The sequence below is a fragment of the Mirounga leonina genome, unplaced genomic scaffold, assembly GCF_011800145.1.
Source record: "Mirounga leonina isolate KUSES-001 unplaced genomic scaffold, KU_Mleo_1.0 Mir_127, whole genome shotgun sequence".
Classification (NCBI taxonomy): Eukaryota; Metazoa; Chordata; class Mammalia; order Carnivora; family Phocidae; genus Mirounga; species Mirounga leonina.
The window spans coordinates 52,141,538-52,155,136 of record NW_023270316.1 but is presented as its reverse complement, the minus strand read 5'-3'; the positions used below and the strand labels follow the sequence as shown (position 1 = coordinate 52,155,136).

At 38.9% G+C, this 13,599-nt stretch overlaps 1 protein-coding gene across 5 annotated transcripts in view; it reads left to right on the top strand.

Moving 5' to 3' along the window:
* Window positions 1-13,599, top strand: part of VWA8 (von Willebrand factor A domain containing 8) — a 345,308-nt gene that overhangs the window by 108,389 nt on the left and 223,320 nt on the right. For 4 of the 5 annotated variants that reach the window (XM_035003300.1, XM_035003303.1, XM_035003302.1 and 1 more), the window contains exons 14-17: window positions 1,119-1,232; window positions 10,336-10,504; window positions 12,253-12,396; window positions 12,513-12,590. In XM_035003300.1, coding sequence (XP_034859191.1) covers window positions 1,119-1,232; window positions 10,336-10,504; window positions 12,253-12,396; window positions 12,513-12,590 — 505 coding nt within the window. The remainder of the gene's footprint in view (window positions 1-1,118; window positions 1,233-10,335; window positions 10,505-12,252; window positions 12,397-12,512; window positions 12,591-13,599) is intronic. The other variant, XM_035003301.1, reaches the window with a different exon arrangement.

The window sequence follows — 13,599 nt, the reverse complement described above, 5'->3', positions numbered from 1 at the left end:
GGCCAGGCACTTGGGAAAAGGGGCAGCTGTCATTAACTGAGTCCTTACTCTCCTCGGGGCATTGTGCCTGGCCAGTGCTTCTCAGGCTCTCAGCCCTGGCATCACCTTGTGTGGGTAGAGCTTAACAATTACTGATGCCTGAGTTCTGCATCCCCAAATTCAGATATAAGTGATCCAGGGTGAGGCCTGAACACCAGCCTTTTTAAACCCTTCCCAGAAGGTTCTAATGTGCTGCCAAGATTGAGAACAACTACAGTAAGCATCTGCCTTGTATTAGATGTTTAATTTTCACAGCAGTCCTATGAGGTTGGTATGAGTGCCCTGATTTTATAACAGAGAAAAGTTTAGAGAGATGGAGGAGTAGTGCTCCCCCTGCCCCAGTCATTCAGCTGATAAGGTACAGAGCTGGATTTGAACACAGATCTGACTTCTCCACTGCGCATGCTCCTAACCCTTGCATTATGCAGCTTCCCCTCACCTCAGTGCTTGCCGAGTGGAGGTCATGTGGGGCAACTGTGGTGTGGGCATCCGGAGACTTGAGCGGTTGGTGTAAAATCTAGCAGTAGTGCTTTTCAACCCCTGCAGCATCCGGAAGATGATGCTGTTTGTGCTGTGGACTGTTAGGTCACCATCAGAGTTAGTATATAAAATAGCACCAGTTATTTCATTCTACAGATTTTTGATGTTTTAAATCCTGTAATTCCAAAGACAGAAATACATGGATAATACTATCCCTTAAAGAGTTACCTTAGACTCTGAGTATGTACCACCTGCCTTGTTCATTAATATGCACCTCATGGTTATCCTCAGTCACCCATTCAGCTGCTGCTTTTCATCTCCTTCCTCCGTTCCCTTTCCAGCCCCTCCTCCTCATCCTTCTCCTCCCCGCTGTCCGCATCTAGTAACCATGACTACTGCTCTCCAGTACAGAAACCAATAGTTTTGCCAAGTATAATAGCACTAGCCAACTTGAAATTGCAAAAGGTCCATCTAACAAAATTGTTAGACTCAATCGCCCAGAATAATAGACAGGATTAAAATGTTAACCGATTCCACCTCCAGTGACTTAAACATTCAAAACCGATGAAGTTGTTCCCTGACTTTCCCCTGTCCCTTAGGTTGATCCACGACCGGGAGCTAAGCCTCTACGACGGCTCTAGGCTGCTGAAAGAAGACAGGTATATACGCTTAAAGGAAGAGTTGCAACTGTCTGATGAGCAGCTACAGCAGAGGTAATGTTGGGCGCCCTGCTCTCATTCTTGTGGTCACTTGTGCCCTCTTGTTATTCTTCTTCTGAACCTAGGGTCAAGCCAAGCTAACTTTGAATCCCTTAATAATTTGGTGTCCTGAGCATACTCATAATCTGGCATTTCCTACAACTTGAGCTTGCTATCCAAGATGTGCTCTGCACTCTCAGCCTTACTTTCACATACATGTTTCAATAACAACTTCATAAGAACATTAGCTCTGATAAGGTAATCCCCCCGGTTGTCATAGCAACCCAGTTTTGGCCCCATACTTTGTATCCCTTCGGAGGGGGGGGAAGCCTCATAATTTACTGGGCCCTCCATCCTAGGAAGCAGTCAGTTATTATGGAGGTAAGCCACCTGATGCAGGATTACCCTTTGTGGCTTACTTACATATTCCTCCCAGAAATGTCCGAACCAAATGCTTGGATCCTGGATCGGGAAATCAAATGGAAACAGCTAGAAAAGATACTTTGGGATAGTTGGGAAAGTTTAAATGTGGAATATATATACTACATGATATTGAGTTAACATTCTTAGGTATCATAATGGTATTCTGGTTTTGAAGGAGAATATTCCTGTTCATAGGAAATGCACACTGAGATATTTAAGGGATAATGTAAAAAGAGGTCAACGACTCCCTTCCAGATGTTTCAGGGGAAAAAAAGGACACGTACGTGTGTGTATATGTACGCACACAGAGGAAGAGCAAGTGGGAATGAGAACACAAGGTGGTAAAATCTTTTTTTTTTTTTTTTAAGATTTTATTTATTTATTTGACAGAGAGACAGCAAGAGAGGGAACACAGCAGGGGGAGTGGGAGAGGGAGAAGCAGGCTTCCCGCAGAGCAGGGAGCCCGATCCCAGGGTCCTGGGATCATGACCTGAGCCGAAGGCAGACGCTTAACAACTGAGCCACCCAGGCGCCCCCAAGGTGGTAAAATCTTAATAGTTGGCGAAATCTAGGTGAAGGAGATAACAGGTGTTCATATTCTACTCCTTCAAATTTTCGATGTGTTTGAAAAATTGCAAAAGATTTCTTCTAGCTAAATACTACTTTCCTTTAGAGGACGTTTGGCAAATGTAAGTTTTCTGTCTCCTTACATTTCCATGGATATTTTGACATAACTAGAGATTGTTACCTTGGCAAGTACCTAGTCACTTAATTGAATCTTATTTAATTGAAGCTTCCCCTCCCCGCACTGGCTTGCTGACATATTTAACACATTAAAATTTTACAAATGATATTTAAGTGTATTTCTTACTGTGTTTCTGTTTTAAGGAGAGTTTAAAAATTTCCTTGGAATTTTTTTATAGAGAGGAAATATTAAATTCCTTACTACCTCTGTATAAGTTATTTAAAAAATTCACTTGATTATACACAGCTGGGATCCACATCATCAAATTCATCTAGCCCAGTAAATAGTTTGGTTGAGTATCTAGGGAGGGAAGTTATCAAGATCCCTCTCATTTCATACCTTTAGTTTATAACAATCAGCTTTTGTACATTATTTGAGTGTGAACCACACATCAGAGAACAGTTTATATTTTCAGGGAGACGAATCAAAGCAGTTGGGCAGTAGCTCTGAGCAAGTCTGCTTGTCAGGCTCCTTTAGGACCTCAGGAGCATTGTATTTGTAGTCCAGTGTCCAGGAAATGACAGCCCTCTTCCCTGAGAAGTACCCAAGTTCTCCCTAATGGTCACAAGAGGTTTTACAAATGAAAACAATTTCAGGAACATAGTGGCCCTGAACATTGTGTTGAGGTTTTGGCTCACACTGGTTAGTAGTACTTCCTTCTCAAAGTGTCCCATCTTCATCACTGTTGATTTTCATCACTCGCATGAATACAAACCAGGCTCAGTTCTATTTCTAGAGGTCACTCTGAGGAGATAGAAACAAGTCATAAGAGCATTGCTTGGTTTCCTTCACTTATTTTTAATTTTTTTAAATTTTATATCATTGTTAAACATTCATGAAACTTGAGCAAGATAGCTTTTTCAAGACTTTTTATGAAAAATACCAGTCCACTGTCATCTGTCCTCAGACACTTTCCCATTTCCCAAAGTCCAGAGACTACTCCTTTCAACTTTGAGCTGTTGTTTTTTTTTTCCCCAGGTACTTACCTCCGTATCACTAAATAATATACTTTTTTTTTTTTTTAAGAATAGTTGACATACAATGCTACATTAGTTTCAGGTGTCCAACATAGTGATTCAACAAGTTTATACATTATGCTATGCTCACCACAAGTGTAGCTACCCTGTCCCCGTACATCACTACTGCAATATCATAATATGCTTTCATTGGTATTTCTTGATTTATTTTTCAGTGTTAGGCATTATTGATTGATTTCTTCCTATGGAAAGGTAAGGTTTAGCTCTTTTTACCACTTCTCTTCCCACTACATATACATCCTTCCCATCTCTCATTCTTCCTAAGTAGTTATGGAATAATTTTCTTTGGAACCTCACTCAACATCTGCATGATTATCACAGCATAAGGACTGTACAACAGCTGAGTCATTTGGTAAACTACAGTTGTTTTTCCTTTCTTGCATACGTTTTGTTTTTCCTAAAGTTAATGAATGCATATATATGAAGAGAGCCAGATACAGAGATAAATAATTACAATGCAGCTTTTAAATGTTAGAACAGAGATCTCTGCAATAATGCTGTGGGAACACAGAAGACAAAGTGACCCTGTTTTCTATGTATTTATCACTTTTCCATCCCAGACGCTTCCCCTCTTGTATAAATCTCCTCTCAGCATGTTGAGGCACATGAGGCTTTTATCAGTTTCATCTTTGTCCCATAGTGCATTCCGACAGCCCTGATCTGGACCTGCTGCCCTTCATACTTGTAGCTCACATGTCATGATAGATCTCTGTCCACTCCCACTTTCCCATTTCCTCCGGTCTCTCTGCAACTTCCGTCAGTTAGATGTTGAACCTCCTGGGCTGGCCTTCTAATTTCCTGTTCTTTCTTACGATCTGTCCGTTTGTCAGGTCTTCGCTGGCTTCCCAGAGGCAAGATGTCCAACAGTTGATTCTCCTCCGTCTGAAATATTTCTGCCAGTTGAAAGTCAAATTCCTTTATCAGTATTCCTCTTCCTTTTGCCTGAGAAACACACTATTTTCTTAGGATTGTAAACAGTTTTTCTCTATTTCATTGCTAAACAGTCATGTTACAGACTCTACTTCACTCTGATGAGATGGATTCTTAGTAAATTTATCTTTTCCTGGCTAAACTTGATTTAATTTTGTGGCCCATTTTTGACTTTCCGAGAATAAATATGTTCTCTTTTAGGGTTATAATAGGTTATAATAGGGTGGAATATAGTAAATTTATGCCAGTTGACAGTATTTCTTTCAGGGCTGTGTTTATTAGGTAGAGAGCTGACAGGCTGACCAGAAGGACATAGCATCGCATAAAGTGGGAAATTTGTACTCATTGAGGAAGTTAATTTTTCATGACTTGTTCTTATAAGTAATATGACCCATTATCTAACATGGGTTGATCCTATATGCTGTGCATGTCTAATATGCCACTCTTGGCATTAGCATTTGAACTATAAATTAGAAACTCATCATCTGAATCACCTAAGCACAGAATTGAAGTTCAGCAAAATGATTATTTCTGATAGTCTTTAAACAAACTCAGCTATTAATGCTTTGTTTCCTTGGGGAATTTTGAGATAGAGGAAAAAGTCAAAGTTAGAAAGAAGGGAAAGCAGATTTAAGAGCGTCCTTGTCTCTAGACCCAGTTTGGTAAATTTTGATACCTGCTTGTTTTCAGATAGGACCAGTTACCATATTTATGTCTAGCAGGACTCCTTTAGTTACAAGTAACCAAAAAAACGTTAAATTGTTGCAAAAGGAACTTAAGGGTATTTCACATGGTCAGAGGAGAGGCAAGGATGCAGTTGGGTGTCAGGAAATGACTGGAACTTAAGACTTTATTTTTTTTTAATTTTTTAAAAAATTTATTTAATTGACACAGAGGAGAGAGAGACAGCGAGAGAGGGAGCACAAGGAGGGGGAGTGGGGGAAGGAGAAGCGGGGGGGGGGGGGGAAGTGGCAGGGGGAGAAGCAGGCTTCCCGCTGAGCAAAGAGCTCGATGAGGGGCTCGATCCCAGGACCCTGGGACCATGACCTGAGCCGAAGGCAGACGCTTAACAACTGAGCCACCCAGGCACCCCCAGAACTTAAGACTTTAATGTTGCAGGACATTGTTGCTCTATTTACAGGACATTGTTGCTCTGTACTTCATCTCTTTGTCTCGAATGTCACAATACCTGACATGTAGTAGACTACTTAGTGTGTTTGAACAGTGAATAAATCTTAACTTGTATAAATTCTAGGAAACCCAAGGTAAAGGTAATCTATTAATCTGGTTTTAGATGACCTTCTGAACTAGTAGTGCTTACTTTTATAAACCTAGTAACAAGAATAGTTCTCCTTTTATGACCAGTCTGATACCATAGGGTCTCATAATTAACAGCTACCAGAAGTGGGCTACGGTGCCTTTCAGCTTCATAGTGTGAAACCCAATTTCTAAACAATTGTTTTTGACTCCTTTGCTGACCTTCATTATATTTTAATTCTTCACCAAGATCCTTTATCTTGATCAGAACCCTCTGCAGGCATTCTTTGCAGGTAATTACATGGCTCATGTGCCCTTAGATATGGTGTCAGAAATGTTAGTGACTCTCTTTCTTTTGTTGCAAGACTCCAAGAATCCAGCAGACATGGTGGTTAGAAATAGTATGATGGCCATGCACACCAGACACCATGCCTGCATTTCTCACAGGAAATAACGACCAAAATAGAACTGCTTCCTTTGATGAGAAAAACTTCTTTGGGGAAAAGGGGAGTTCAAATACTATAGGCTGCTAAATGTGTTCCTTCCGGCCGTTGGTCAGAGCATAGATGAGGGGGCCAAGAGTCTGTGCATTACTAATTGTTTATTTTGCCAAGAAAGAGCTTATGGTTATCTCAGGGAAGCAATAGAGATTAGTGGCCTAGTCTCAGTTATAATTATATATGTTCTAATGTTTTTACATTTTTATTGTATATTTTATTTGTATTGATTGTGATTGAATATTGAAAACAGTTTATAATCTCCCAGTTTTTCTTGATCAGTAGTGAACCATAACTGGACATCAGGTATAATCCTTGATTGATTAGCTTCTCTGGACCCTTTTATTCTTCCTCCTATGCTTGAAGACAGTAGGATCTGAGCATTCTCTCTTGCATTCCCCAGAAACCTCAGCATCTTTATGCTAGGAAATTAGGCCATGTAAGTTTTTAACAAAATTCAAGATAGATCCAAGATTTTATGCCTGAGTCTTTGTGTTTGATTCTCAAAACAAAGAGGCTTAAGGAAATTTTGATTTTGAAAAAGAACCATTTTTTCCAAACTCCATGAAGAGTCTAATTATTATTGTGTGTTTTGGTTTTGTCTTTTTGATAGAGGATGAACCTTCTCTAACGTACTCGTGCAAGACCAGATTATATTAACTGCTCTGCTTTTGGGTGAAAAACCATTATTCCCAGTTCTTATCAGTTACCTTTCTTTTGTCCTTGCCATCAAAGGTCTTCAAAAAGTTTCTTGCAGTGATGGCTCTTAACCATAGCAATACATTTATTTAGTTAGTTAGCATCTGTTCTCTTCCAGGTATCACCCTAGACCTTGTGTGGTATAAGGGTGAGTAAGGAATGTGTCCATGCGGTTTGCTACATTGCACAGGAAATAAAGGTGAAATACAGGCTGCACAGCCTGTAGGTTCAGAATGGGAACGCTAGTAATAGTATAGAAGGCCAGTTATAAAATCCTCTTCGGCTTATGATTAATGTCTTCATAAAAACCTTCTGTGTTATTCTTTCAAATTCCTTAATAGACACATTTGACAAAAATTACCCTCTAATTTCCTTCAAAAGATTCGATTTTATTGAAGTCTTTCTTCTTTTACTAATAGCTTTTTTGAGGTATAATGATGTATAATAAACTGTGAATATTTAAAGTGCACAGTTTCATAATTTTTGATATTCATTTATACTTATGAAACTATCACCACAGTCAAGATAATGAATACATCTATGACATCCCCCCAAAGTGCACTCAGACCCCTGGGGAGTCCCTCTCTCTTGACCCTTGTCACCCTCCTCTCCAACCCCTAGGAATCTGCTTCCAGTTAGTTGATACATTTTATATTTTCTAGAACTTTATGTATGTGGGATTACACAGTATATACTTTTTTTGATCTGGCTTCTTTCACTCAGCATAATTACTTTGAGATCTTTCATGTTATGTATATCAATAATTCATTCCTTTTTATTGCTGAGAAGCAGTGGAAAGTGCTTTACTCTCTAAAACTTATATTCAGTGCCCCCAAACAAACATACTGACCTCAGTACTTTTATTTTTGAAATCTTTTTTAAAAAGAGCATTTTGCGTTTTTAATCTTTAATCTTTATGAAATATTTACTTATCTGAAGTTAAGCTATATCTTTAGTTTCATTTGTTATTCGATGTTGTTAAATTCTAGTAAAATTAAAGTTAACCTTGGTTTTAACTTTTAACTGTTCTTGTTTCCTAATTCTCAACTGTTTACCACTTATCCAACCTTTGTATTACACGCCAGTATGTTAAATCACCTGAAAGTACGTGGCAGATCCGCAGGAGTACTCTGCTCTCCAACTTTCAGACGTGGAGATCCTATCATCATCAGGAAATGACTTTCCATATGACCTATTTATATGTAAGGAAGCCTTTGGGGGAGACCTAGCAACACAACGGTCCTTATCCTGTTATTCAGTAGTTTGCTGGCTGTTTTTATAGTCAGTGTACACTTCTCTCCCTGACACATCAGCTGTCTCAGAAACTGCCCTCTTTAAATTGGGCCCGCTTACTCGGGTACCCTGCTAGAGTCAATACCAAAAAGCAAGCCACAGACAGTGATGTTTTAAGCAATGATCATCACATATTTAAATTCAAGCCACCTAGCTTGCTCTCCTATGGCTTGCTCTCATGTTAATTGCTCTTCTAGTCCTAAATTCACAGTTCAGCTGTGGTACCTGCTTCCTGATCTTTTGGTTTAAGGATATAAATTGGACTTCCTCTTTTGGCTTACGTGTTGGATTTTGGCTTTGTTTTTTCCCTGATTTAGTATCCCTTATTATCTTGAATAAGAAACTACATCTGCAGATTTAATTTTGTGCAGTCAAATCACAAAAAAGCAGCTCTGTCTCTCCCACCTTCTTTTGTCCCAGCTAGGAAAGAGGAGGATCAAGGATGAATCCAACATCTGTTGTTGGGCCATGGAGCTGAGTTTTCTGGAATATGGCAAACCACTTGGCAGAAGTGGAAAATGGAAAAACCTTCTCTTTTAGCTTTTAGATCACAGAATTTTTGTGTCTAGATTCTCTTGTGGGACTATCTAATTGCTGGCAGTCCTCAGTGATCATGCTATCCTCAGGACTTTCTGACTCTGCTCATGTTATTCTTTCCTGTTTTCCCAGAACAACTCCTTTGGATAGATCATTCCCATGCCCTGCTTGAATATCTGTAAATAAGGATTTTTTTTCCTACCTAGCACAATGAAACAATATCTGGTAGCTTTTATGAATACTTCTAGACCTTTCATATGACCATTTCTAAAAACTGCTTTTCCCTGGTTTGCAAATTATGGTGTGGCCTCTAAAATTACAGATCATGTAGTCAGGGACTCAGTGGCCTTACCTGTTGTATTGGGAGGGCATTTTCTTATCTTAAATCTTCCAAGTACCTAACTAATCCTCTCCACACATATCCTACCTCCTAATATTCTAGCTGCCTAATCACTTAACTGTTGGGTTCTATTATAATAGTTAATGGCAATGAATAGTCTATTTCTGGAGAAATGCCAGTTATGTACCTAAATTTTTATTTTTGTGAAGATCTTGGCAAGTGTTTGCATTTTATCTTTTCTTTCTTACAGCAAGGGTGATATTACCCTTTAAAGTTATATTTCCACTGCGGTTTAGAGTGCAATTAATAAGAACTGACACTATCACACACATGAATAGATTCTAAGGGGTGTCTAGTCTGTTCTCCAAAACATACTCAAGTCATTTCACAAATGGTGGGCAGTCTTACCTTATTCTTCTATGTGTCCTAGAATACTTACATCCCTAGATTCCCTAGCAGAGATCTATAAAAGAGATCACTTTAAAAATCACAATATTTCCTATAAAATGACAAAAGAGTAAATTATATAAACATTTAATTTTCTCTATCTTTTGAAGACCTAAGTATTCTTTTTGTTAATCCAGATTTTAAATTTAACCCAGCCCCTTATGCTGCTTAAATCTTCTGTGTTGTGAAGTGAACATCCTGGATCATACTCCTTGGTCTTTCTATGATTGACATAGAGTGGGTTCCTTGCAAGACAGGAGATTTTGAGGGGATTTTGAATAAAGAAAAGGAACCTATGTAATGAATATGAACTGGATGGAATTTTGTTTCAAGGGACTATGGAGAAAATTTATTGGAGGCATAAGAGGATATCCAGAACAGTGGTTTGTGCAGGGATGGAGATCATCAGTGGAAACAGTACATGATGTTTTAGCAGTAGATGATTCTTTTTTCTTTTTTTTAAAGATTTATTTATTCATTTGAGAGAGAGAGAGAGAATGCAGTGAGTCTGATACCATAGGGTCTCGTAATTAACAGCTACTAGCAGTGGGCTACGGTGCCTCCTACGGGCAGAGGAGGTGCAGAGGGAGAAGGAGAGAGAGAGGCTCTCAAGCAGGTTCCATACTCAGCACAGAGCCCAATGTGGACTCGATCTCATGACACTGAGATCATGACCTGAGCTGAAATCAAAAGTCGAACCCTTAACTGACTGAGCCACCCAGGCACCCCTCTTTTTCTGTTTTAATAATAAGTTCTTAAGACGTCCTGATTTTTTTCAAGGCTTGTTCTTTGGATAATAGCTTTGACTATATTAATAGCAGTAGGCTTATCGTTGCCTAGGCTTTAGCTACCATGACCTAATTTCTAATATGAAAGTTTATGTTTGTTTGTTTGTTTGTTTTTCCCCTTTTAGATCCATTTTTCCTGTCCACCCCTCCTTCAGAATCATCGCCTTGGCAGAGCCCCCTGTTATCGGAAGCACAACACAGCAGTGGCTGGGACCAGAATTCTTAACCATGTTCTTTTTCCATTATATGAAACCACTTGTCAAAAGTGAAGAAATTCAAGTGATTAAGGAAATGGTAAGAGTAAGGCGAGCTCTAGCCTGTTGCCTTCAGCTGTTCTCTTTCAAAGTACTCTGACACCTGTCGGAGCAGAATTGGACATTTCTGGCTTCTTCCCATTTACTCCCAAATTTCCTGATATAATGGTTCTCACACTTTAGCATTTTTCAGAATCATCTGGAGGGCCTGATAAAATGCAGATTGCTGAGTCCCTAGGTCTAGGGCGGTACATGAGAATTTACATTTCTAAAGTTCTTAGGTGATGCCCATGCTGCTGATCTGGGATCACACTTTGAGAACCATGGATGTAAGTTGTCTTTCCACTTTCCGCATGTGGAGGCAGTTTTAGGATTCGTTTTCCCTCTATTATCAGCCAGAGATGACTATTTTAAGTTCCTACTATAAAGGGAGGCCAAATATATTTTAGTTCCTTAGATTTTAGAAAATACAAAGTCGTCCTGTTCCCCTCAGTACTGTAATGTATCTGTGCTTACCTGATTAGTTATCCAGTGGCTTGCAGTATACGTAATGCGTTATTTCAATGTCTGCCTTAACTAAAGTGCTTCACACTTTTGGAGTTTTAGAACTGCATTGTTCAATGTAGCACCCCAGCCACATTCAATAAATTTTAGAAGTGCAGTTTCTCAGTCATATTTCAAGGGGTCAATAAACACCTGGGGGGTTTTGGCTACCATGTTAGATAGCATAGGTAAAGAACGTTTCCGTCATCACAGAAAGTTCTACTGGGTGGTGTTGTTCTCGATCACAGATAAGTAACTTTTTACATAAATGCACTCATCCCCTTTGAAATACCAGAACTAGCTGATTAATTTTAGGTCTTGTGAGCATGGAGGTGGATAAGGGCATAGGCTTTCAAGTCAAACAGCTTACTTTTAAATGCCAAATCCGGGGGCCTGGGTGACTCAGTCATTAAGCGTCTGCCTTCAGCTCAGGTCATGATCCTAGGGTCCTGGGATGGAGCCCCGCATCGGGCTCCCTGCTCAGTGGGAAGCCTGCGTCTCCCTCTCCCACTCCCCCTGCTTGTGTTCCCTCTCTCTCTTCTCTGTCAAATAAATAAATAAAATCCTTAAAAAAAAAAATAAATGCCAAATCCACTCTTCATCAGCCTCCAGATCTTGGGTAAATTACTCAACCATAGTTTCTTCATCTGAAGTTGGGGATAATACTGCTTCTTATATCACAGGATTTAATTTAAAGAATGAATGAGATAAAATAGGTACTGAAAAGAATGTAGAATTTTCAAGTGCCAGTCACTTAAATGACAAAGAAACCCTGAGCAGTTTACTTCTGAAGTGGTTACATTATACTAGTCATTGTTCTAATATCTCTCTGATCTTTTTAAATCAAAATTATAAAATGTCATTGTTTTAGTTTAATTTCTCATAATTTAATTCAGTTAAATATTTAATTAGATTAAGATTATTACTGCTCAAGAAATCAGCATGTGTTATTTAGGCAACTGTTCTTCAGAATTCATTGATAAACTGATTACTCCCCTTAGGTATGTGGTTTAAAAGTCCTTGAAAAAATGAACAGCGTGGGCATCCATTCTTTGTTGCAGGATACCCATTTCACTTGGTAGATAATAAGATTACTAAGTGAAGGAGTTTGGTTTTAGTAAGAAAAATGCCTAAATTAGAGTTTAAAAAATCATGTCGAAGCTAACAAACAGGGAAATAATTATGAAAAATTTTTTATGGGTACACTTTATGCCAGTTTTTAATTGAGTTAGAGGCTCCTTTCAGTTTTATCCTGGTGGTGGAATTATAAATGAAGAGTGGCTTGGTTTTAACTACCTGATTGTTAAAGAGAAAGCCGAGGCAGAAATGTTTCCTGAGAAAATGAATAAGCAAATTTATCAAGGAGTTCAACATGTTACCTATCACCAGGTACTTTCTAAAAATATAATTCTAATATTGTTTGCCGAGTAGCCAGAATTTCTGGTTGATTGATCAGATATCCCCATTTATTCTTTCTGTCTTTTCTCAATTCTCTCATAACATAGGTCCCAAATATACCTCAGGAAGCTTTGGACAGATTGTTATCATTTACACACCAACTCAGAGAGACACAGGATCCCACGGTAAGTCTGGGCTTTTTCCCGTAGGATTTTTTGTTGTTGACATGCTGCTGCTTTAAGTTCTCAGAGTTTAATGCTTTAAAATCTATTTTTCAAGCTGGTATTTTTATCTCTTATGCTGTGCTTTGCCCTGTGCATATATATTTTACTCTTTCAGTGATTTGAACATTGACTCCAGCTATTCATGGCTGGTCTCATAGAAGAAAGAAAACTAGCTTTCGAGCTTGGTGATCCTGGGGGTTCAATTCTGGCCCCCAATCTCCTGTGCTGAGCAATCTCATCTAGTCCAAGTGTGACCTCTTCTATTAACGCTGACCTCTTTCTCTTCAGCTTCTAACTTCTCTTTTCTCATTGATTCTCTGTTTCTAATTGTATTTCCATCCTGGGATGGTGTAGGGGCAGAAAACTTTTCCCTTCCCTCCTTCTAGGTTCTTTGGCTGGCCTAACGATTAAATTCACACAAGACAGACTTAACAGGAGAAAACCCAATTTAATTCCATATATACACGGGCCCCATAAAAATATTATACTTAAAGCAGTGATCAAAGCAGACAGCTTTTATACCTTTTAGACAAACAATAAATTTGTAAAGAATTGACAAGACAAAGAAGTTTGGGCTTGAGGTAGCAAATTAGTGATGAGATAACAAAGTTTGTTTATATTGCCATCTTGGCCCCATGTTCCCTATTGCTGGTGCTAAGGAAGCCTTCTACCCTCCTGGGACAGAAAGGATGCCTTTCATAGGGGAGATTTATTTCCTGCTTTCGGGGGACAAAGGAGGGTCAGAATGTCCTCCTTGTACTGGCTGTTTCTTATGTAACTTTAATTCAAAGTAATAAATATGTCAAAATGGCATGTTTTGGGGTGGCATATCCTGCCCCCCTGCCCTTTTTAAAATTTCTTGCATAACTTTTATTTTAGCATTCACAGTTGAAAACACTTTTGCACTATAACAAAAAGTTCCCCCTGCTGTCAAAGTCCAATATACTCAATATAATTCATGCTCTATTAG